This window comes from Rhinatrema bivittatum, chromosome 2 (genome assembly GCF_901001135.1).
Source record: "Rhinatrema bivittatum chromosome 2, aRhiBiv1.1, whole genome shotgun sequence".
NCBI lineage: Eukaryota > Metazoa > Chordata > Amphibia > Gymnophiona > Rhinatrematidae > Rhinatrema > Rhinatrema bivittatum.
Window position 1 is genome coordinate 338,037,588 of NC_042616.1, and position 25,439 is coordinate 338,063,026.

At 41.6% G+C, this 25,439-nt stretch overlaps 1 protein-coding gene across 8 annotated transcripts in view; it reads left to right on the plus strand.

Moving 5' to 3' along the window:
* Positions 1-24,791, plus strand: part of FHOD3 (formin homology 2 domain containing 3) — a 1,290,292-nt gene extending 1,265,501 nt beyond the window's left edge. For 5 of the 8 annotated variants that reach the window (XM_029589835.1, XM_029589837.1, XM_029589838.1 and 2 more), the window contains 4 exons: positions 1,242-1,265; positions 6,391-6,586; positions 7,783-7,944; positions 18,719-24,791. In XM_029589835.1, coding sequence (XP_029445695.1) covers positions 1,242-1,265; positions 6,391-6,586; positions 7,783-7,944; positions 18,719-18,801 — 465 coding nt within the window. In that variant the 3' untranslated portion in view covers positions 18,802-24,791. The remainder of the gene's footprint in view (positions 1-1,241; positions 1,266-6,390; positions 6,587-7,782; positions 7,945-18,718) is intronic. The other 3 variants (XM_029589836.1, XM_029589839.1, XM_029589842.1) reach the window with 1 other exon arrangement.
* The last annotated feature ends 648 nt before the right edge of the window (positions 24,792-25,439 follow it).

Genomic DNA, 25,439 nt, shown 5'->3' on the forward strand with positions numbered 1-25,439 from the left:
TGTCGGGTCGCGAGGGGATTTCAAATGTCGCTTGAGCGCCCAAATTTCGCTTTTTTCGCTTTTCGTTGCTTCGGGAGGAGGGTAGAGAGGACTGGGCTGCCCCGGAGACCGGCACCCATGGACGCGGCCAGGGCAGGAGAGCGGGGGCTGGGGGAAAGTTTGCCACCTACCCTTACCCCTGCCTCTAACGTAGGGGTAGGCGGTAAATTAGCAGGTTAAACGCGCGGCTAAACTGCAGGTTAAAAAGGCGATAGTCGGGGCACGCGTTACTGAATGGGGGGGAATAGCTAATCCGATTGTTTACATCTCATATACATGCCGCGGGCAGAAGGGGTTACTCCTTGATTTAAAGAGGCGGTAAGAATGGGTTAAAGGGGATAGTGAATCGCGGGCTGGGCTAACGCGGCCAAATTGTGAGTAGAAGGCGGGTTAGAAGCAGGGTAACCGCGGCCGCACTTTACTGTATTGACCTGTTTGTAAGCCTCCTTGAGGCCACTTATGATAAAGGCAGAATATCAAATGTCTGTAAATAATAAAGAATGCATACATCCTTGGGGGCCATCTGAAAATGTTGGCATATGCCGAGTTATCTATAGTAGCAGGAGTGGCTTGCTTGAGAAGATTCTTATTAGGATCTGATAAGGACATTCTAATACATCCAGTGGCATAATCACAGAGCAAGAATTCATATACGTGGAGTGTTCTTTAAATGCAAAATTGTTTAGGCAGGAGTGTCATCAAATCTGGAAAAAAAAACTGTTGGTGAGAAATTTAAAGCACAAACAAAAGATTGATTTTCCTCAAGCTTCTGGTTGTTGGAACCATCACTGAGCAGAGGACTCACGGAGGAATGGTGGCATGCAGTGTAGAGCTTGGCAAAAGGATGCGGATGAAATGATCCCACAGCAGTTTACCACAGGAAACACTACCAAGCTGTTGGGGAATCTGTTGACCTTATTTATTTACGTGGCCTGGATAAGCAATAACTCAAGGATCCTGGCAGATCTGATGACGCTTCTGTGTAGTCTAATAATTAACCAGGAATTAATAAAATGAAATAAAAGTAACCACTGTGGAGAATGCCTCTTTGATTTAATGTGTTTCTGTTTAATTTCATTACTGCCAATAAAACTCCATTTCTTTAGATTCTGTCATATTTTTTCCAATCTCTTCTTCCTGGACATCATTTGCTTTCTCTTTTTTTTTTCTGTCCTGTCTCTGTTTTCATTTTGCCCTGGTAGACTGATGATGAAGATGATTTTGAGGTATAGTAATAAAAGGTTCTTGGACACCATTTAACCTGTGTGCTGTGAACTCTAACCCAAGTACAGATGCAGACATTACAAAGTGTTCAACTCCACCAGCTTGGCGTCTGTCATTGAAATTCTATGTTTGTTTTTAGCTTATATGTACCCACTAACATGGGATGTCATCATTTCATAGTTCTGGTAAAATGAATTGTCTCGTGTTGCTTGCCACAGTGTATGACCATGTGCTCACAGCTTGCTTTAAGTAACTGGCATAATATCCTAATAGTGGTGAGATTGCAAGGCATCTCTGCCTGAGCTTCTGTCACTTGTGTATGTGAGTGTAGCAACCAAGGCACACGTTTTTAAGGATCATAGGAATGGGCTGATGAGATGTTTTTACAGGCAGGGAATTGCTTTGAACATAAGAAGTGGCACGCTGATTTAGATCAGCAGCCTATCAGTGCCAGTAGCCAGGTACCCAGCAGTTCCTAATAGGAAGTTAGAGGTGGCAATTCCCAGATCCACCTGGCTAACAATTGCTAATGGGCCTGTCTTCCAGAAACCTACCAAGCCTTTTTTAAACTCAGCTATACAATTAGCATTGATTACAACCTTTGGCAAAAAAATTCGATAGCTTAACTGAAAAAAAAATAGTTTAAATTTGCCTTAATGAGTGTGCATGTTATAAAATGTGATTCCCGCATGCATATGCAGGCCGAATTTTAATGTCCGCACGCACATATGCAGGCGGGTGGCATCCTCCGCGCGGGGGGCGGATTTTAAAAGAATTGCGCGGCGATGCCCAAAAAAGGAGCGCATTGGTAGGGAACTGGGCAGAGGCCCAATTGCATTGCTGCACAATTCTTTTAAAATTGCATCACCACGCAATTCTTTTAAAATCACCCCCCATGCACACGGAGGAGGCCACCCACCTGCACATACGTGCACGGACATTAAAGGAGCGGGCTGAGAGAGAACTTCCCTAACCCTAACCCTATCCTTCCTCCCTCTTCCCCTCTCCTCCCTGACCCCCTCCGAAGAACTTACCCCCTCCTCCGAGCAAGAGTAAGTTCCACACGCCGGCCAGCTTCCGGCTCGGGCTTCCCCGGGATAGGGCTTAATGGGCGCCGTCCCGGCCGGCCTCTGCCCCGTTCCGCCTCTCTCTGCCCAGACCCCGCCCCCATCCCACCCCTTTCTTCAGGCTCAGCACTTCTGTGCGTATCGGGGGATATGTGCATGGCCGGGCCTTTTTAAAAATGCGCTTGGAACGCACAAGGCCCAGCCACACACGTATCTCCCTGATTTTATTCGCGCGGGCCTTTTAAAATCTACTTGTTAGTGCGCAGCAAAAATGATTTGTGTGCACAACATATTTTACATACAGAAAACATGATTTATATGCAGAAATTATGTTTTCCGCATATAAAACATGGGTTGTGCACAAAAAGTGTTTTCAGCACGAAAGTATTTTTTTTGTGTGCAGAAATCATGTTTTATCGTGTGCACAATATAAAATATCAGCACATGTGGCAGTGCGCTCATGTACATGTGTATAAGGGCTCCTGTGCGCCCGTTTTAAAGTTAACATCATAGGATTTGTTTATGCCTGTACCATTCTTTTGCATTCAGTAGCAAAAACACTATCTAGAGCTTCCCATCAAATGTTTCCTGTTCTTTTAAGAAGCTCATATCATCCTGGGCAAAAAGCACAGGGAACAAGTAAGTTTTAAAGCTGGTTTAAATCCAATAGGATGTCAGCATTCTTCAGTCTGCATTGTTTTGACTGTAGGAATGTTAAAGACTAAAAAAAAATAAAATTTCCCATTAGAGCTCACTGCGAGTCTACAGTTTTACAGACACACACCAGTAAAGATTTGCCTTAAATCTAGTACTTTTTCTGATTCACTTCTTTTGAATATAAAGCTTCATTGATGATTTGGGGCTATGTGAGTATGTTTACCACATGACCTGTGTCTGCTGGGCCTGGCTTGATTTGTATATGATGGAAAGGGTTATGCTTTCTGCTTTTTAAAGAAGACCAGAGGTCCACTGAGCTCAACCTTCTTATTGTTTCTTAAGAGCTCTCTCTACAGGGTAATTCAGGGATGGCAAAAAATAAATAAAAATAACACTGTGCAACTGAAGCCTATTCTGTTGCAATGAAAAACATTCTTTCTCATACCCATATAGGGAGATCCCCCAAAATGGACCTCTTTTTGGTGTTCTAGTCGTACAAGACGGTTGGGGAAAGACCCTGCTATTTTCATGTTGACATGTTTGGGAAAATTCTTGATGGAGTTTTGTAGTAGAAATGCTAAATGACCACTGTATGGCATTTTTAGAGGCATGATCATTGTATTTTATGCGATGTGATGATGGGGAAATGGTGTGGGTGTGTTCCCTTAAACATTTGGGGGTTTTCTTATTGGATGGTTAGTATGTAGTGGGAGGTATAAAAATACGAAGTTTTGGCAGGGTTTTGTCTTTTCTGCCCTGCCCTTCATGAAGTAGGGTGAATAATAGGGACCTCTTGAGATGCAACCAGCTGGAGTAACCAGCCAACAGGTTGGTGGGACCAGGAGCCCTCTCAGAGGGAGTGGGTACCTGTAGGGGCTCTTCCTCTCCAGGGGACAAGCCCGAGGCCATGAAGGAGGAGAGGTTTCTTCCTCCACCCAAGGAACTAACCAGGAGGTGAAAAGATGAAAAGTTCATTCCTCCCTCTGAGGAAGTGGGCCAGGGTTGAGTCTGAGATGAGGACTACCCCAGAGTGTCCTTTGAGTGCAGGAGTCTGGGGAACCTGCACTGGGAGGAAGTTGGTGTCGACTCTGGATGGAGGGTCGAAGATCAGAGGAGTATGAGCAGGTCATGTAAGCAGTAGCTGCAAATTTTGATTGGGTATGCTAACAAGTGAACCCCATTCCTTAAACATGGTTAGGTTGGAGGTACAAGTGAAGAAGGATCTGAGAATTCCAACTAACTCTTACGCTTGGTCAAAAGAAAAGTTATTGTGTGGGAATGTAATTATTATGCTCCAGGGGTCATTTCGGATGTATATGATTCTGACTGTGGAAGCCCATGAAATTCTGATGTATTCAGTGATTAAAATTGTAACTTGCTTCACATTCATGTAAATAATTGCTGGCTGATTCATTCCAGAAAATAATGTTAACTGTTTGGAAATTTGAAAAATGGTGTTATTCATCCTTATTGAGCCAGCACTGGAGTGAGGCATGGGATCGGAATTCATGGAGGGGAGTTGGAAGGGCGTCCTCCCTATCCATTTAGAGAAAAGAGTGGTCATTGGGTTTTCAGGCTCTCATTATACAGGTCCATGTCACCATCTGCATGACCAATCTAAAAATCCATCAAACAAATTTGGAAGGGATAATCCTTAGTCAATAGGGAACCCCATTCCATTATTTTATGTGCCCTATCCTGGAGTTGCACCCAGATTCAGCAAGTAACTCAGAATTGCTAGATGCTTTATATTTCACTTAAAATTATAAGGGTATAGGGGTATTTGTTGTGCATTTTTACCCCTTGCTTTGGAAGTTTTTTCTTTCCTTAAAATTGTTGAATTATGGAGGGGAGGGGTAGGGTTGATTGTAAATATGTTTACTTTTGTTCAAATTAATAGTGAGTTTTTCTCACTGGAAGGCAGGCATAAATTGATTGACTTGCAGGCTATAGAGGCTAGCTGTTGACAAAAGATTGGCATTAATAATATCTTTTCTGAAGAAAGGTTTGCTTTTTGGACCAAAACATCATTGTGATTTAAGTTAATCATTCTTTATAGTTCTTCATCCTTACTGGTATCCTTGACCTTTTTTTGATATTTGATTATAGCTTTAGAAGGTAATCTGAGGCATCGTGCTTTTGGTTTTATTCACTTCACATTTTTATTCCCCCATCTGTGCAGTTTTGATTTTTTTTTCATTGATTCTGCTTTTATCTGTGGCAAATCTGTATCATGCAAATATCTGTAGGGTCAGGTTTTTATGCATTCTTATCGGTTCAAGCATTTTTTTCTTGCTCATTCATAAAACGGAATCTGCAGAGGAAGCAGAGAAGCGTTTTAGAGTCAAGGCTACAAGATTTTGATATGTCATATTGGGTTCAGTTAAAAGTTTAGAAAGACATTATTTTCACTATTTTTCAATCTGGTTGCCTATTAGCATTGGCTTTATGTGTGAAGCAAGCATGGCCTTTGTAAATATATCATTTCTAAGACATTTTCATGAGTACTATGAGGGAATATGAGTTAGTCTGTTACTTTTCATTGAATTTGGAGACATAAGGATCAATGGACAAAAGCATAATTCTCTTTTTAGCTTTTTGGTAAAATTTGTATTTTCCCCAGAGGACAAGATATCAGTATTTATGTTCAGTTAGGTTTCCCTCTTTCATGGACAGTGTATTAAAATCAGTGGGGGCTGATTTATTAAAAGTTTGTCCGGGTGCTTTCATTGCTAGATCTGGCACAAGCTTTGCAGTGAAGCAAAACTGGTAGAACCATTTTATAAATCAGCCCTTAAGTGCTTATTGAAATAAAAAAAAAAAGATACTCTAACCTTCACATATTGGAATCCTTCCATATAGAAAAAAGAAGCCCCTTGGTTTGCAGAGGGAAATTGTCAAGTTGCAGCATCTTTTAAAAAGTGAGACGAGGAGGGTTAAAATCCGAACTGTTCGATTATTTCTCCCGGTTTGTCACAGCAATATCTGCTCCAGAAACAGCTCTTGTTCAAATGTTCATGCTAATTAGCATAGATCAGCGTTAAACTTGGCCGTGGTGCACTGCATTGCTGCAAGTTTTTGGCAAAAACTTTGGCAAAAACTTGCAAGCATCAAAAGTTGCTCAAGCTAAAGGATCCGTGGAAAGGATTGAATGACTTTTATCCAGACACTCTCTTCTCACATTGCTTCAATGTATTAGTTCTTTTGAGAAGCAACACAAGTTGACTTAACATGCCTTTTTCAGCCATGAATATACATTTATCATTTCTACCTTTATGCAGATTGGTTTGTGACTGGTGTTGGAATGAAAAAAAGGAGAGCACTGTTATTTGCCTCAGGTAAATGGAGAAACAGGAGACATTGTTTGCTAAATGCAATTCCTCTTTCGCTTATTTTTTTGTAGAGTGGGAAGTTCTTGAGCAATTCCTCCACCCCTCAAGCCCAGAACCAGCCCCAGCTTCCACCTCAGCACCAAGGCCTGCAGTACGCTGAAGATGCCGCCGAGCATGAGAACATGAAGGCTGTACTGAAGACATCTTCCATCGGTGGGGAAACTAGCACAGTATTAGGAGTCCGTACTCGAAGCAGAGCTAGCAGAGGTACTTAAGATAATCCTTTCTGTTTTGTTTACTTTAAATCTCCTTTTCTTTATTTCCAGCTCTCTGATTTGATAATCGGGGCTTTAGAAAACATTCATGTGTTTTCCTCTAGCAAATTCAGATGTGTGCTTTCCTTTAATGATTTGTTTCTGGGCTTTTCAAGTCATTTTTTAAGCATGTTAGCTCCTTGTTGACTGGCCCAGCATGGTTTATGTTCACTTACTGGTAAAACTCCAGTCAATCAGTGGCAGATGGAACGTCTCTCACTATGGCAACCCAGTATAAATTGGCTTTCAATCCCAGCAGCTATTTCTTCCTCTCAGGCTCAAGGAGAACATTATCTGCAGTTAAATATCAACAATGCTATGGTCTGAAACTTTAGAAACAAAATGGTGATTAACCAGCTTGGGGTGGGGGGGGGGGGAAACAAAATGGCAAACAAATTTGATGAAGGTAATGGCCCTGACACCGGAGAAATGGTGTTTTATGCTGTCCCAAGTGCAATTCACTGGGATGCTTGAAGGTAGAAGGCCTTCAGAAATCTACCACCATATTCTCACATCATTTCAAAGATATGGATTTTGTTTTCTTCCTCTGCATTTGACAGACTTAAATTTTGTACACAAAGCATGTGTGCCTGAAGAGGTTCAAAATGTTAGAAATGCAGGTTTTCTGTTAATTTCTTGAGCAATACGTCAGTGCTAACAGTCTCCATCCCAAGTAGGCAGCAATGTTAGAGGCCTATTTACAAAAGTGCAGCAAAACAGCATAATACCATGCTCCCGGATAACACGTAACATAACACATAACGTAACGTTAAAACAGCATAATACCATGCTCCCGGATAACACGTAACATAACACGTAACGTAGCGTAACATAACATGTAACCTAACATAAATAACACATTCCCAGATAACTTAAACCTCCTGCAGCTCACATTTGGACATAGCCTAATGACTTATTTGACTAACTCCAAATATCAGAGTTAACTGAATAAGTTATTCCACTATATCAGCTCCGCCCCAGACCACCCCCAAAATGCACCTACATTATTAGTCTAAATTTTAGCTAGATAATGACTTATCCAGCTAACATTTAGACTAATAAATGCCCCAATATTCAATGATGCGTCTACAGCAAGAGGGAAAGTGCTTCACCTTTTTATCAAGATGCTGCTGTGTGCAATGGTTTCAGGGCGCATTGGTTCATGGAATGCTGGCAATGATGATTCACCCAACGCCACAGATGATGCAGCTGATGAGATCATGGATCGTATTGTGAAGTCTGCCACCCAAGTGCCAAGTCAGAGAGCAGTGCCTAGAGAGAGGAAGAGGTCACGAGCAAACAGGAAGTCATGTGAGTACCTTGTCTTTCATAAGTCTGTGCACTAGACCAAAATTAAAGAACGAAAGCCTAAATGGTAAGGCTAGTGATGATAAGCATACAAATTAATTGTAAAATGTAATATTTTCAGTAGGGCTTTTGAAATAACACGTGCTGAATGTGTATATTTACAATTAAAAGCCAAACCAAATTACATATTTACTCTAGGATTCTGAAAGCTTCAATAAAAAAGTGGGAGAAAAAAACCTTGGCACTACATATCATGGCTGAGATTTGTGTCTGCTAACATTGCTCCAAAGGCAGCACCTTCATAAGATCTTAAAGTGCAGGTATTTAAGATGATGCCAAAGCCATGAACATAGCGTCACTGGTTATGAAAGTCAAATTAAATAATCATTGTTTAGAATTCACTTGTGAAGTAAAAAGTAAGATATTTCTAAAGGGAGGGGTCAGGTGAATCAACAGCATAGGTCCTTATGCTAAGTTTGTTTCACGTCGTCATGAAATTAGATACCTATTCATAGGTCCCTAGCATAACACATTTGATGGGAAAAACAAGTTATTCTGGTAATTGATTTAAGGATCAGGCAAAAGTGAGGCAAAAAGGCTATAAATGAAAAAGCATATTTAAAAAAGAAAATGTGTAACTTTCTGGAAGGGAAAAAATGTCACTGCAAACAAGCTTACTGTGATGCCTTTTCCTGAAAAAGCTACATTTAAGGATCAGGCAGAAGTTCCCACACTGATTTTTGTATGTTTTTTGCTTGCACAGTTTTTTTTTTCCCCAAGAATTTATTTTTTTGCTTTCCAGAAGTTGCCAGAAACTAAAATTCTTCAGCAAACCCTCTGCCATTTCTAAATTGTTCAACCTAACTGTCTTGCAGACTTTGTAATACTTTTAGTCATCCTTTTGCCCGTTACTTTAAATTGGGGTCTTGGTTTGAAATTGGACGACGTCACTAATTGTATCACTGTGATTTTGAATAATTTCAAAATAACCGTAAATAATTACGAGTTGGCTTTTTAATACCCAACCTATGCTAATAGATACTTGTATTAGACTGGGAAAGCTTCAGCAGTGAATGATTAACAGATTACTTTTAATGAATTGTATTTGTCTTCTCCCATATCTCTTCCATATGGTAAAATCTTTTAATAAACCAAAGTCTATGATGTTGTTTCGCTGCACTTGACTCTCCAGAATACGACAGCTGAGAACCACAGTAACACAATGCATATTCATTTGATGAGAACTAATGGAAAGGTTTCCTACTAGGGTTGCCAACAGGCTCTAATTTTCAGGACAGCTGTAATACTGGTTTTATCCCAATGCATCCAGAGATTTGGAGTTCTGATTTCCTGATTGATTTCCTTAAGAAAAGCAGAAATACAAGTCCATGCGTGCAGTGGACTAAAACCAGGACTGAATTAACCAGTCCTGAAAAAAAATAGAAGGCTTTGGCAACACTAGTTCCAGCCATATCCACTTTTATCCACAAAATACAGAGATTCCACCAAACTTGATGCTTTGATATTCGAAACTACAGACCGGTTAGCCTGACTTCAGTGCCAGGAAAAATAGTGGAAAGTGTTATAAACATCAAAATCACAGAACATATAGAAAGACATGGTTTAATGGAACAAAGTCAGCATGGCTTTACCCAGGGCAAGTCTTGCCTCACAAATCTGCTTCACTTTTTTGAAGGAGTTAATAAACATGTGGATAAAGGTGAACCGGTAGATATAGTATACTTGGATTTTCAGAAGGCGTTTGACAAAGTTCCTCATGAGAGGCTTCTAGGAAAAGTAAAAAGTCATGGGATAGGTGGCGATGTCCTTTCGTGGATTGCAAACTGGCTAAAAGACAGGAAACAGAGAGTAGGATTAAATGGGCAATTTTTTCAGTGGAAGGGAGTGGACAGTGGAGTACCTCAGGGTTCTGTGTTGGGACCCTTACTGTTCAATATATTTATAAATGATCTGGAAAGAAATACGACGAGTGAGATAATCAAATTTGCAGATGACACAAAATTGTGCAGAGTAGTTAAATCACAAGCAGATTGTGATAAATTGCAGGAAGACCTTGTGAGACTGGAAAATTGGGCATCCAAATGGCAGATGAAATTTAATGTGGATAAGTGCAAGGTGATGCATATAGGGAAAAATAACCCATGCTATAATTACACGATGTTGGGTTCCATATTAGGTGCTACAACCCAAGAAAGAGATCTAGGTGTCATAGTGGATAACACATTGAAATCGTCGGTTCAGTGTGCTGCGGCAGTCAAAAAAGCAAACAGAATGTTGGGAATTATTAGAAAAGGAATGATGAATAAAACAGAAAATGTCATAATGCCTCTGTATCGCTCCATGGTGAGACCGCACCTTGAATACTGTGTACAATTCTGGTCGCCGCATCTCAAAAAAGATATAATTGCGATAGAGAAGGTACAGAGAAGGGCTACCAAAATGATAAGGGGAATGGAACAACTCCCCTATGAGGAAAGACTAAAGAGGTTAGGACTTTTCAGCTTGGAGAAGAGACGACTGAGGGGGGATATGATAGAGGTGTTTAAAATCATGAGAGGTCTAGAACGGGTAGATGTGAATCGGTTATTTACTCTTTCGGATAGTAGAAGGACTAGGGGACACTCCATGAAGTTAGCATGGGGCACATTTAAAACTAATCGGAGAAAGTTCTTTTTTACTCAACGCACAATTAAACTCTGGAATTTGTTGCCAGAGAATGTGGTTCGTGCAGTTAGTATAGCTGTGTTTAAAAAAGGATTGGATAAGTTCTTGGAGGAGAAGTCCATTACCTGCTATTAAGTTCACTTAGAGAATAGCCACTGCCATTAGCAATGGTTACATGGAATAGACTTAGTTTTTGGGTACTTGCCAGGTTCTTATGGCCTGGATTGGCCACTGTTGGAAACAGGATGCTGGGCTTGATGGACCCTTGGTCTGACCCAGTATGGCATTTTCTTATGTTCTTATGTTCTTAAAAATAGGATTTCTGCACACATCAGGCCACAGGCGCACAAGCAAGTTCTATCGCCAGCCCCCAAATATATTGCTTCCCAAGTTCTTTGCAATAGCTTTATTATAATCGCTTACATGTCTGCTAAAATATACCAAAGCTTTCATCAGCTACTATAAAGCTCTTTACCTCACATTCAGGCCGATACAGTACAGTGCGCTCTGGCGGAGCGCACTGTTAACCCGCAGTTGGACGCGCGTTTTCGACGCGCTAGCTTTACCCCTTATTCAGTAAGGGGTAATAATGCGTCGAAAACGCGCGTCCAACCCCCCCGAAACTAATAGTGCCCGCAACATGCAAATGCATGTTGATGGCCCTATTAATTATTCCCGCACGATACAGAAAGTAAAATGTGCAGCCAAAGGTCGGTGTTAATTTCTCTCGGCATCGGGAAAGTGCACAGAAAAGCAGTAAAAACTGCTTTTCTGTATACCCTCCGACTTAATATCATGGCGATATTAAGTCAGAGGTCCCAAAAGTAAATAATAATTAAAAATAAAAAACTTTAAAATCAGCCCACAGCTCGCAGGTTGAAAACCGGACGCTCAATTTTGTCGGCGTCTGGTTTCCGAACCCGTGGCTGTCAGCAGGTCCAAGAACCGACGCCGACAAAATTGAGTGTCGGCTGTCAAACCCGCTGACAGCCGCTGCTCCTTTTACTGCGGGCCCTAATTATCATATTTTTATTTACTGGATCACGCGCACAGGTCACTGGCCTGTGCGTGCGCTGGGAGAACGGGCGCTTGCCCGCTCTCCCGCGTTTCTTTCTGTATCGGCCTGCTAGTTTCCCACTTTTAACCACCCCTGCCCAGAAAGTATGCCTGAGTGACTCAAGTAGCTTTGCTGGCCAAATTCTGGAGGGGTGGTCCCCTCCAAAAGAAACCTCCTCAGTGCCACTCTTCTGCCAGCTGGGCTCCTGCCCCCATGACTTTACCATCATTTCTTTGAACTGCATCAGCTCCATGACATACCCAAGCCCCATCAGACGGAAGATTCAGGCTCATGTCTCCTACTCCACAGCATGCTGTGCCATGGCTAAGCAGTAGGGCTGGCCCTATTAATATCCCTTTTTTGCAGGGTTTCTGAAAACAAGCAAGTGAAAAATCAAGAACCTTTGTGCAATTTTCCTAACCAAACAGCATTTTCCCCTACTAGCACGGGAACGATAGAACTTATTTTCCATCAGCCATTATATGAGAGTTGACACTTCCTAGCCTGCTGACATATGGGCTCTTCTAGCTAGCCTGGCATAAATGTACAGCAAATCCTTCTGCTCCACTCCCCCCCCCCCCCCGCCAACCCCCACCCCTCCCAATACTTGGCTGAGCAAGTGAGCCCTTCCAAAAAAGAAACTGAGCCAAAATCGACTGGTTTCTGTCAATGTCTGGCATGGGCTGTAGCGCAGCTGCTTCAGAGTTTGTTCACCTCAGCCACATTCCTTCCCTCTTCTGACTCCTCTATCACTCCACCACATCTCTGTATATGCCGTATACTGCAGGGGACTGCTGCACATCCAGTGAATTTGCTTTGCATGTGCACGTCTCTGCAGTTTAGGCTGCACTGGACACTTGAAAACTTTTCTCTGCCTTCTTCTCCCCAAAATTGCAATACATGATATTATTCCTTTTTTCCTGGCTTTCATATTCCTCCTGTTCCTTTATACTTCCAGCTCAATTGAAACTTGGGATGGGACTTGGCATCCTCATTCACAATAACCCTTGCTCTTTTCCCCCTTGTCTTATATCCTCCCTCGCAATGTACTTTCGTCCTGTCATTTCAGTGCTAGTCTTTGCCTGGCAGCCATGCACCTGTAATCATGGGCCCTAAACCCAGCCGCCGGGTGTCACCGTTGCATGATGACTAGGACTCCCTCTCCCCATCCCAGGGGGCCGTGAGCACTGCCTCTGCGGCATCCGCAATCCCACCTGATTCAAGTAGCGGAAGACCCGAGCAGGAAGTGGACCCCAGATTCTTCCGCATGTGCTGCCATTGAGTTACTGGATCAGGACATTCCTATTTCACTCCTTCAGTATGTAAGAAGAATCACAATTCGGCCTCGTTTTTCTAATAACACACATCAGCTTCCTTTTTTCTTCCAGTGCTGATGTGGAAAGAGGACACCGATGTTAGATGCTGGAAGTGAACAGCCCCCTCCCCCCCCCCTCCCCCAGCTATGACTGACAGTCGCCTGCATCCTTTGACGTCATCTAGCTGCCTGGCTTCTGCTTTTAAAGTATTGTGAAGCAACACACAACAAGAACTTCTGGAAAGAATACCATCTACAGTTGGTTTTTGCAAAGGAGTGTCAGTATGCATGGAGACCATTCCCTCTGCTGTGGCAGTTTTTACCCTCAGTATTCTTTTCCCCCCTTTTTTTGTATTCCTTTTCCAGAGTTCTTTATCCATATCTCATCACATCCTACCTCCCCCCCCCCCCCCCTCCCCCCCCGGCTCACCGCCTGCTTTATCCTCTATCTGAGAAACCCAGTCTGTGGACCCTGCCTATTTCAGTAATACAGAAAAAGCTGCCACATTTTCCCCCCAGTTATGACAAGATGGCATGTCAGTAAAAGACTATTGAAACGTTATTTGCAGAGAAAGCAAGTGTTTGTTGAAAAGTATTTCTTGATGTGGGTTCATATACGGTGGGCTCTTCATCACTGAAGAGCCCACCGTATATGAACCCATATACGGTGCAGCGTTTCTTGTTGAGACGTTGCTTTGTGTTCCACTGTACAAAATAGATCCCAAGGAAACACCTGTCACAGAGCCACAGGAGAACAGTCCAGCAGTACCTTACTATCCCAACAAGAGACAACAGGAGCAGTCATGTGCTTGCCACAGTGGTTGCAGATCATTTATGATGCAAGGAGTTCACCCAAGGTTTGGTGTATCCCTAAACTGTAATTGCTGGGAACTGGAAGGGAATGAGAGAGAATGGACTGCGCTGCTCAGATGCACTTGTGTTACTTGTTGCACTCAGAAACAGGATGCTGAGCTATATGAGCCTTTGGTTTGTCTTGTGTGGCAGCAGTTATATTCTATATTTTGACTCCTTTCCTGATTCCTGATGTCCTCTGTTAATTGCAGGCCTTATTTTCTCACTGGAATATAGGACCAGTGTACTGGTTTAGAAGCAAAACAGGGCTGAAAAGTATATTACTCAAATCTAACCAGTCACTTTACACAGTAACATGGTAAATGATGGCAGGAAAACACCTTACGTGATCCATTCAGTCTGCCAGGCAAGTTTTTTAGTGTAGTAACTACCGCTTCCATGCAGGTTACCCCCATATAGAAATGTTACACCTAAAGATAACCTGGGTTACCCCATTTCTTTGTTTCTATCTTTTAGCCACTGTTTTCCCATACCCTTTTGAATTCCATTACTGTCTTGTCTTCACCACCCTTTCTGAAAAATATATTTCCTGATGTTGATCCTGAGTTTGCCCCCTGGAGTTTCATATTATACCTCTGGTTCTATAGCTTTCTTTCTATCAGTAATGGTTCGATCTTTATGCACAATTAATTCCTTTCAGGTATTTAAATATCCTTATTGTATTTCCCCTGTCCCTCCTCTCCTCCAGAGCATACATATTTAGGTTCTTCAGTCTCATCTCCTAAGTCTTTTGGTGCAGACCTCACACCATTTTGCTCACCTTTCTCTGGACCACTTCTATCCTGTACATTTTGAGATACGGTCTCCAGCATTGCACACAGTACTCCAGGTGAGGCCTCACCAAAGGCCTGTACAACGGCATTATCACTTCCTTTTTCCTAATGGTTATGCCTCTTGCTATGCAGCCCAGCATCCCTCTAGCCTTAGCCACCACCTTGTCACACTGCTTCTCAGCCTTCAGATCGTCAAACACAATCAAACTGAGCTCTCTCTCTCCCGGTCTGTGCACATCAGTCTTTTGCACCTCCCCTCCCCCATCACATGCAGCTCCTTTGGATTTCTGCACTCCAAATGCATGACTCTGAACTTTCACCATTCCTTGTCTATTCTTAGATCACTTCTCATTCTCTCTATGCCTTCAGGTGTGTCAACTCTGTTGCAGATCTTAGTGTCATCCACAAAAAGACAACCTTTTCCTTTTAATCCTTCTGCAATACCATTCACAAAGCGTAACGCCTGTTTACTTCTCCAGTGGTGCCCTCTGACCACAGGTTCCTCCGACATAGCTCCCAGCACTGTGCTGCATCCAATGGCTCTGACTAGGGAGTAGACTGCAGCTCCTGAGCCTTTATAGGCCCTGCAATCAGGATTTCCTGTGGGTGCTGGCAGATGACATCACCATGCTCCAAGAATATAAGGGGGTTCAGTGCAGTGACCCAGTGGCTCAGCAACAGCTCCATCTGGATACCTCTGCCTAGGTGTTGTCTTTGCTCCTGATCCTGACTCCTGTCCCTGCTGGCCTTTTTGCCTATTTTCTGGTTCCTACCTCCGCTCCAGTCTTGCCTTTACCTGCCCTGCCCTGCTCCTGCCTGCTCTGCTTGTCCTTTGTCTTTGCATTGTCCTCTTGTCGATGAACCGGGCTGACCTCCGACGTTGCTCTGCCTGAACTCTGCCATCACTGACCATGAACTGCTCCTCTTCTCTGTCTAGTCTCTGTCCACCCCGACCACAGCCTGCAGCACTTCAGCTGCTGCCTGTTGGAACCTGGCCCATGCTCGCATGAATCAGGCTGCACCAATCCGACAGTAGCCCAAGGGCTCACCTCCCTGAAGTGTGACACAAAGATATTGAACACAACCGGCCTCAGAACCACATATCACTCTTTCATCCGAATAGGTTTCATTTATCACCACTCATTGTAGTCTGTCAGTCGAGCAATTTGTAATCCATTCCATCACTTTGGGACCCATTCCCAGTCTTTTCATTTTATTCAAGAGCCTCCTACGCAGGACATTATCAAAAAAAGTTTGGTGAAATCCAGATAAATCTCATAAAGTGCTCGTTCTTGTTCTAATTCTTTACTCATCCAATCAAAAATGTCAATCAGATTTCTTTAATACACAAAAACCGATATCACCTCAGATCATTACTATATTAATTTTCCTAACATTTTTCAAACAGGAAAAAAATCTCTCAACATTGAAAAATCTATCGAATGAAATTGTTTATCCACCAACAAGGCAAAAGAAAATTTTTAGGGGAAGAAGAGGAAGGTTTCATACAATTTCATATCATCGCATCCAGCAATGTATGGCATTTTTAATCATAAACCGACCTCCTCCAACCCGTGAATATTTTTTCTATTTTTAACGTGATTAAATTTAGTGAAAAATGACTTTAAACTTTTCCTTGAAGTTATTTCCACCCACAATTGGGCTTTTTTTAACCTTCTCTTTTTCAAGAAGCACCAAAACAATTTTCAATAACGCCGACACACAGTTCTCTCGCATCCAATCTTACTGCAGGGAACTTCCCTGTCACTTATCTGTGCACGCTTTAGATCTCAAATCCATGTTCATATCCCGACAAGGCCTTGTATTGAATCGTAGATTCTTCATCAGGGGACAGTAGTTCTAATCCAAAATTTGAAAAAAGTTTGGCGTCTTCACATATTTTCAACTGCCAAATTAATAGTCGCCATTGGCGCTGAATTTATCGTTGTCGGTTTTCCTACATGGCGCACAGCTAAGGGGTTCAAGAAACAGATGCTTGTCAACTGAGCGTCTATTTCCTGCACCTGACTGCAGGTGCTATTTTTCAACTTTTTAAAAATTATTTTTTGAAAGATCTGTTCCTCCTACTTAATATCGCAATGATATTAAGTAGGAGGCTGTACAGAAAAGAAGTTTTTTCTGCTTTTCTGTACTACTTTTAGGAGTGCTCAGCAATTAATACCTGCTCCAGGCAGGCATTAATTTCTGAGCACAAAAATGTGCATCTTAGACACACACTTTTTTTTTTTTTTGCATTGGGAGTGAATAGCTAATAGCCTTATTCACATGCATTTGCATGTGATGAGCGCAATTTGTTTCACTCCGTGTTGGACGCATGTTGGAGGCGCTAATCCCCTTATTGCATACAACCCGTGCCCATCTGCAGGGTATAAAGTGCATCGGCACCATAGTTTTTGTGAGATAGCACATCTTAGCTCTTTTTGTAGTTTGATCTTTGAAAATTACCCTACATTTCCTTATATGTTCACTGAAGGTTATTGTCAGCCCCAACACCAAAATATTGAGAAGAAGCAGTATCTAATTTTTACTGACATTCCAGAGGGGTTTCTGAGACACATAAATAGTAGCAGATATTTAACATGGACAAAACACAAGACTAGACAAGTGCAATATACTTTGAGTGAGGCAATACTTGCTTAACAACGACTAGGGAAAGAACCTTTGTTGATAATAAAGTGGGAATGAGTGTTCAAAAGCAAGCTGTAATGGGCAGAGTGCACATTAACAAGCATTACATGAGAGAGGAAGCAATGAATAATGATGTCACCCTTCCACTGCATAAAGCTTTCCTAAGGCCAAATTGGGAGCATGTGGTATCAGTTTTTGGCGCTCATCCTTCAAATAGATCTCAAATGTTAGAGTAAATTTAAAACCAGGCTAATAGCCTAATAAAGGAGAGATGAAGATTTTATATGTACTGACAAATTCTTAAAGCTTGGTCTGTTTTCCTTAGAAAATATTTGGCCCCTCTTCTGACACTTCTAACAATGGTGCCAAACAGTGCTGGTGGGTTTTGTTATATGGGCATCTGTCAAATGAGAGCAGTCATAGAAGCTTTGAGAGTGCCTGTACCTACCCATGCACACCACTATCAATCTAAGCAAATTAGATGGCAACCATGCTCTGTACCATGCAGGCATCGTGTGTGAAGGAGGAATGCAGCACAAGCAGCTTAGGAAGCCGTTTTAATTGCCAAGGAAATGGCCACATTAAAAGCTGGGCACATTACATGCCACAAAAATGTGAAACTGGAGCAAATGATCAGAAAGATATTTAGACAAAAAATAGGGGAAACCTCGGAATAAAATCATAAGAGGAAAGAAAAGAATCAAAAAATAGGAAGCTGATATTGTGAACAAATAAGACTGTACTGCTGCTTTAGAAGTATGCTTGAACCTGTAGGAATACAGAATAAAGTTTAAAACTGCAACCAAAGTGGACATAAGGAATACTAACTGAAAATATATTTTTGTGTCTCTTGCAGCAGTGGAAAGTGGTGAACGCTATGGGGCAGATTTTATAAAACTACGCGTGCGCGTACTTTTGTTCGCGCACCCGGCGCGAACAAAAGTACGCCGGATTTCAATAGATACGCGCGTAGTCGGGGTTGGCGCGCGCAAGGCTGCCCAAAATCGGCAGCCTGCGCGCACCGAGCCGCGCAGCCTGCCTCCGTTCCCTCCGAGGCCGCTCCGAAATCGGAGCGGCCTCAGAGGGAACTTTCCTTCCACCCTCCCCCTGCACCTTCCCCTCCCTTCCCCTACCTAACCCACACCCCTGGCCCTATCTAACCCCCCCCCCCACACCTTTGTTGCACAAGTTACGCCTGCCCGAGGCACCGGCCGCCCCCAACACGCACCCCCAGGAAAGCCCTGGGACTTACGCGCCTCCCGGGGCTTTGCGCACGCCGGCAGCCTATGCAAGATAGGCTTGACGCGCACAAGGGGGTTTGGGGTAGGTTTTCGGGGGTTACGCGCGTAACCTTATCTGTAATTATTCAGTGATTTTGATGATTCTCTTAAATTCCCCGTTTTCTTTTGTTTTCATAATGTACAGTACGAAGAACGCTGAAGACTGGTCTGACGCCAGAGGAAGCCAAAGCACTGGGCCTGGTTAGCACCTCTGAGATGCAGGTGTGAGATCTAGGATTGCACCTGAAAAGGCCAAGCCCTCCCAGGAAGCGTGCAGACAGCCTGCTTACAACGCAAGCGTCCAGCCGGCCCCCCATCTGCTCCTCCTGACCTCCCATCCTGTCTTAGTTTTAGTTTTAGAATAACAGCAAAACAGTTTCTTTGTAAAGAAGCATAAAACGAGAGCCGAAGAAGAATGTTGCTTCTAAGATGTAATAGTTCCAAGAAGCGAGGGTGTTTGAGATGTTATAGATGAAGATGTCTGGCTTCCTTTCTCATGATAGGCTGATGTGGGTGGTAAGAGACTCTGTTGAGTTGTCATATATGGTGTGAGCTGTGTTTATGTTGGCTTTTCTTGTGGCCTGTTTTTTTGTAGCTGTAACTAAAACGGCATTTTGTCAGTGCACGAAACAGCCCTTCGAGAGTCTGAATAGTTCCTGGTGCAGTCTTTTAGAACCTCGAAAGAGCAGTTTTATAGGAGAGGCATGCACTCTGTATCTTATCGTGGCTATTAAATGCACGTAAATAAGCAGCATGACATCACAGCCAATATGCAAAATCATCATTCCCCCTCCTCCCTCCCCTCCCAAAAATGTTTTGATTGAAAGGTGATGAAAAGTTAAATCTTTTCATTCAAATGCTATTAAAAAAATAACAAAAATACAAAGAAGAAAGAACATTTTTTGCTTAAATGTGTGTTAACCTGTTTTTTATTAGTAACATATTTATTATTTAAATCTTTGGCCCAGGAAAAGTAGATTAAAAGAAAGGGTTTCTTTTCAACTGGGTCTTAAGTCAAAAAGTGGAGCAATTGTTTCTTATTAATTACACAAAAAGCTAAGAAAAATATGTTTATTTATTAGATATTCATCCAGACTATTTCCACAGTTGAAGGTGGAGTTAACTGCAAGATGCTGGGCCAGCACAGGAAAAGGACTTTTTATGTAATTTTGCACCTGTTTTACTAAGCTTTTTTTTCTCAGGATGGGAGCAAAAAGCCTTAATATATTAAACCTTTGGGTTTTTGTAGGAAGGCATACTTTGCTTTCCTCGGTGATTTCAGGGAGAAAATTCTCTGGGAAGAGAAAAGATCTAACTTTGTGTCCTCTTCTACTGTTGTAGTCTGATGTTCTTGGTGGGGGTAAGGCAGGGGAGGGGGGGAATTGTTTAGTAGACTCGCTCCATGTTGGTTGTAACTGAGTGCTCTTAATTGAGCACTTTGTGGTTTATAGGCAAAATGCCAGTATCTGGTTGCAAATCTGCTGAAGGCCTTAGGCATACCAAATGTAACCTGCTGTGCCACTCTATCTTGCATAAAGCTTGCAGTCTCTGAGGGGGTAGATCCTGGGTGTTCTCCCTCCCGCTGGTCCATTGCAATAAACCTGTACGTCCCCTTCAAATAACACATGGGCACACACAAATCAAGTCCAACCAACTTGTTTATTTTCTTCACAAAACCATAACATGACACACAGTACTTGCTAGCAAGAGGTAAATAATGCTCTTATATTTGGTCAGTTCTTGGGGTTTTGATGCACTGTGGATGGTAAATTAATTAGAGCACTCATCACCATCCAACCCATGCCCTCTGCTCTCAATAACTGAGTTCATCGTCGCTGAACTAATGCAAAACCATGGTTCTCACTACAGAAATAGCTTGATGCAGATTCCACTTAAGGAGAGATCCAGCTGAATTTGTTGACACAACCTCTCTAGAGCTTTCAAATATTCCACAGGGAACTGAATCCACTAGGGCTGCAGTCTGAAAAACACTTCTCCCAGTCCATAAGCTCTTTCTAAAAATCTGCGCATGCTCGGAACAGAACAAAAGATTGAGCCATCAGCAACTCCCTCATGCAAGTGCTGGATTAAACCATTTCAGTTAGCAACCATGGTTTACACAAACATTGTATATATTTTACTTGAAAGCATCCTTTTTTTCCCCACTTCTCATGCCTACATATGTTGCATTTACAATATTCATGAACGTATATAGAGCTGCCAAGTGACCTACTTTCTGGAGGGACATTTTTGACCATCTCTAGCTTTAATTTTGCAATCCACTGCAGATTAACAATTGTAGTCCCACTGCTTCCAGCTGAAATCAGAACAATAGGCACAGCACTCCTTCAGGAAGTTTAATCAAACAGCCAGGACTGGCCTAAAACCTCTTCTCAGAAACTGGGCTACTTGCAGTTTTGCATGGGTATGCCTGAGTGCTGTCCAGGATATGAGTGAGTTAGGGAAAGACAAGCCAGAACAAGTGGAAGTAGTGCACGAGTGTCCGCCCATGTCCCTTATCAAGTTCTACTTTCAGAAAGGAGCAAAACAAATGCTCAGGGAATTGGCCTAGTTGCACACTCGTCTTGGTCATTTGCCCACAAGAAAGCCTGCAGTTCATCTTAGTTTAGCAAACTTTTAGTCTTAAATTTGAAGCTAATTCCTTGAATGGGTGAATCTGCAATGGAGTTGGAGTAGATTTTCCTAGTTCCAGGAGTCTCCAATGATCAGATGTACTGTGCATTCCCTCAAATTGCCAAATCGATGGTAAATCCACATTGAATCTATTGGATTTCCCCCAGATTCACTGGGAAATGATTTGATGAATTTCCATAGCAAACCAGAACAAAATTCAAAAAATCTCTTGACTTAAGATTTGTCTGGTTCAAGCTCAACCTCTAATTTTCTAACACCACTTCTCATAAAATAATCAGATCAAGTAATAATGTAATTAGATGAGGTGTTTAAAGAGAAAAGTTTGTGGGTGTATTGATATTTATAGAAGATGATGCTTTTATTGGTTGCATTAAGTGGAGGGTACTGAAAAAAAGGCAACATAGATTGAATGCTTTTCTTAAACTTGTAATTTAGTTAAATCAATTTTGCTTTTCTATTCCAAGACATTTTTTTACAATCGCCTGATGGAGAGAAATCTGGAAGACCTTATTATAATGATATAATAAGTAGCCTACTGCAAAGTAATTCCCATCCTCATTGGTTATTAGGTTTGATAGATCTTCCAAGGCACTAGTTCGTATGCTAAGATAAATTCTGTATTCATAATGAAGAAATTAATCTGCCTAAGCCTTCAACTAGCAGCCACGCTCATGGAATTTATTGGGACAAAAACTCACAGGAACAGATTCATGCAGTATCATGTGATCCTTGTCAGCACATCCCAAACTTAAAATGTATTCATCTTTGTAACCTAATTACCAAATATTAAAATAATTATCATGTTATAGGTAACCAGTAAAATACCTGGGACATCCAAAATTTAAGAAGATCACATTAAGGACTCATTTTTCAAAAGGGATTTTGCTCATTCTGTGTCTTTTCATAAAAACACTTTTAAAATAGTGTAGACTCCTTAATGAATCAGAAAAGGTTTAGTTTAAAATAAGTAAACTTAAGTGTTTATATTTTTCCAACATGACCAAGTGTTTGGATGACTTTAATTGCAAGTAACCATCGAGCAGATCAGTTATATGATTATATGTTTAAAAAAATCAGTACTAGAGTAGACTTTTGAATGTTCTAGTCCTCTGTTAAAGAGCACCAGCTTAGTATTGTACAGCCAGTGATTTACACAGTTTTGCAATTCAATGATGTATTGAAAGTGGAAATTGTATGTATTGCACTATTGAAAATGGAATGTTTCTAGGGAGCATTAGGTCAAACCTCTTGAAATGCCTATGACCAGTCTGACATCATATGTAAAGTGAGGTCCCTTATTGATACAAAAGGAGATCCTTGACGGGTTAGATATGTTAAGGTGCAAGTCTGTTGAGGAGAAATCCTAGATGTATCCTAGCTATAGCAGAGAAGGATGGAGGTATGTTTGCCAAGCTAAGGTGCCTTAAAAGGTGCTACACTGTGAGCAGAGGGCTGCAGAGGTGGGGTGAAGGGGAAAAAGTGAGAAACAAGCATCAAACTAATAATAAGGATTGACCTTAATTCATTGCATCCAAAATGAAGTGATACCAGTTTTGTTTTTTTATCTGAGAAGCAAATGCCAGTCCATAAGTTATAAAATGCATGTGGTACTGCTACACAGAGAGATTACAAAGTGGACGCAGTAGAAAAATAAGTTCTTGCTGCCTAGGCTAAGTGACAGAGGAGGGGACTCCATGATGGGAAGAGAGGCTGGGGGACGAATATTGGAAAAAGAAGATAGGGATGTGGAAAAAAACAAAACAGTGCAGTCACAAGAATAACAAACTGGGTGAAGAATGGGTAATTCTGCTAGTTGCATTATATTTGCACTAAATGGCAAGGGCATGAGTGTAAAGGGGCTTTGTGTCATAGAATATCTCAGGATATCACTCTGCTGTAACTATCATTTCTGTTGTATTTGCTGATTCTTTGGAAAACAGAAAAATAACATTAGCCACGTATCACGAGCAATGACAGACATAGCAAATGTTGCATCTATGGATTGTATAGAACAGGGGTATGGAGGTAACTGGAGGTTTGTAGTAAGTAATCCATAGACAGAAGATGTGCTTTAGGAGCAAGTAGGTTGAGCTGTTTCAACTACCACAGGCATTTACATCTTTTTACTTCACGTGAGATACTTTACTATTAATTCATGTGCATTCCCAGTGAAGGGTAACCTCATTAATTGCATGTGTATTTTTGAATACCAAATGCTGTAGTAGTGGGATGATTTCTTTGACTGTTTTAGAACTTGGATACATGATTATTTTGAGTGGATTAAGGTGGGCAGTAGAGGAACGTAGATGAGGAACTAGCAATTCTAGACAGGTAGACTTCGTAGCATGCATTCCTTGAACAGAAAAAAATCAAACCAGTCTTTTGGGGATCAATTGTATATAAAAGGGAATAGCCACAAAGAATGCAGTGTATTTTAATTTTCCAGAGAAAAGTTATCTTGCAGCAAAAATATTTTTTTTTCTGAATTACAAAGATGGTTATCATTGCTGTAATGAATGAGTGCTTTATCTCAGACAAAGCCAGAAGACCTATTGACTTTCCAAAGGTTCTTATCATGAGCCATAGCACTTATAGTTACACATTCTTGAATTTAAAATATGCTGTAAGCACACCTCTCATCCCACCAATAGCGCAGGCATGGAACACTGTCTCTTTAAATAGTGGGATCAAGAGTAGCACAGCAAAAACAAAGGAACATGCAAGAACACGGTTTTATTAACATAGCTCAAGCTTTCCCTAGATGCCGTACAATGACTCAGATGTTTTTCATATTAACTTTTAACATATGGTGCCAAATAAAATATAGTATAGTAGGGGGAGGGTAGGTGTTTTGTTGAGGACAAACTTAAAAGTTATAAAAGTAAGAGTGATTTACAAGGTCACAATATGTAGTAGGAATCCTAGGAACTGGAACTGCATTTAAGACATACCGGATAATTACAAGGTATTTACAAGATATTTACAGATATGTGCCTGACTCGTCAGGTGGAACAAAAATGAGGGATCCACTGTCTGGATACATAGAGGTGCCTGAAATACCCTGGTTAAAAATGGACAAGGAACTGCAGTTCATTTCTTCAAAGCACATTGATATGGTTGAGCACTGGGTTGAGTTTTGAAGGGACAGTGTCATTAAAAGTACCTACCTAGACCCTGGCCTGATTAGCTCCCAAAAGAAAGATTTGTAACTGGAACAGCCACCAGACAAATATATCCATGCAATAATCGCAGGGGGGGAAATGTTGTGATTAGGTATGTCAAATGTTCTGGCCATTGTAAAACAGTTTTCAAACAGCTTGAACTTTTAAAGCATTAATTTTGGGCAGCCTCCTGTACATTTTGCAGAAATTCATTCATGGGAATAAGGCCTAGATTTATTATTTTGCTATAATTTTAGTGAAATGATCACCCACGAAAAAAAAAAGGGGGTTGGGGGGGGGGCGATAGTGAGCAGGCAGTTGCATCGCGGCGGTGCATTTTCGCCCACCGCTGTTGTGTGTGTGCTCTGCACACTGTTACCTCCGTAGTGCCAATGAAATAGGTGTAGGTATTTCCGACATACTGCCGGCGATAAAATGTGAAACATTATCGCCCACAGCGCTACCGGTCCCTCATTTAACTAAACCCCACCCAGATTCCTCCCCTCTCCCTCATTTACATGTTAACATCGCAATGCGATAACGGCCCATCGCGATTTGAAAAATGACCCCGCTAAGTGAGAAAAATTCAGGCAAATTCACCATGGTTGTGCATTGTTCAAATACATTTATTACATTCATCAAAAGCCCATGAGAAAGAGTGGCAAGTAAACATAATCTCTGAATATTCATAATTATTTGTTAGTATCACAACAGACAAGTTTTAACTGCATTAAAATTAGAAAACAGTCTATGATCAAAAGTGCCATAATAGTCTTCAACCTGTTTGCAGAATTTATTTGCCACCGTTTGTGGAATTGGGTTAATAGGAAAAGCTGTTTGTTCCTTAATATTTTTAGATATACAGCATAGTTAAGGTTCTCTGTTTTGCTCCTTGCAATAATGAGCACTCCAGCTCTGGACTGCTGGACATTCAGTATTCTTTTCTTTTTTTCTTTTTGTATGCTTAGGGGTAGATTTTCAAAACAGCGCGCGGGCGTACATGTGCGCACACTACCCGGCGTGCACACATGTATGCCTGATTTTATAACT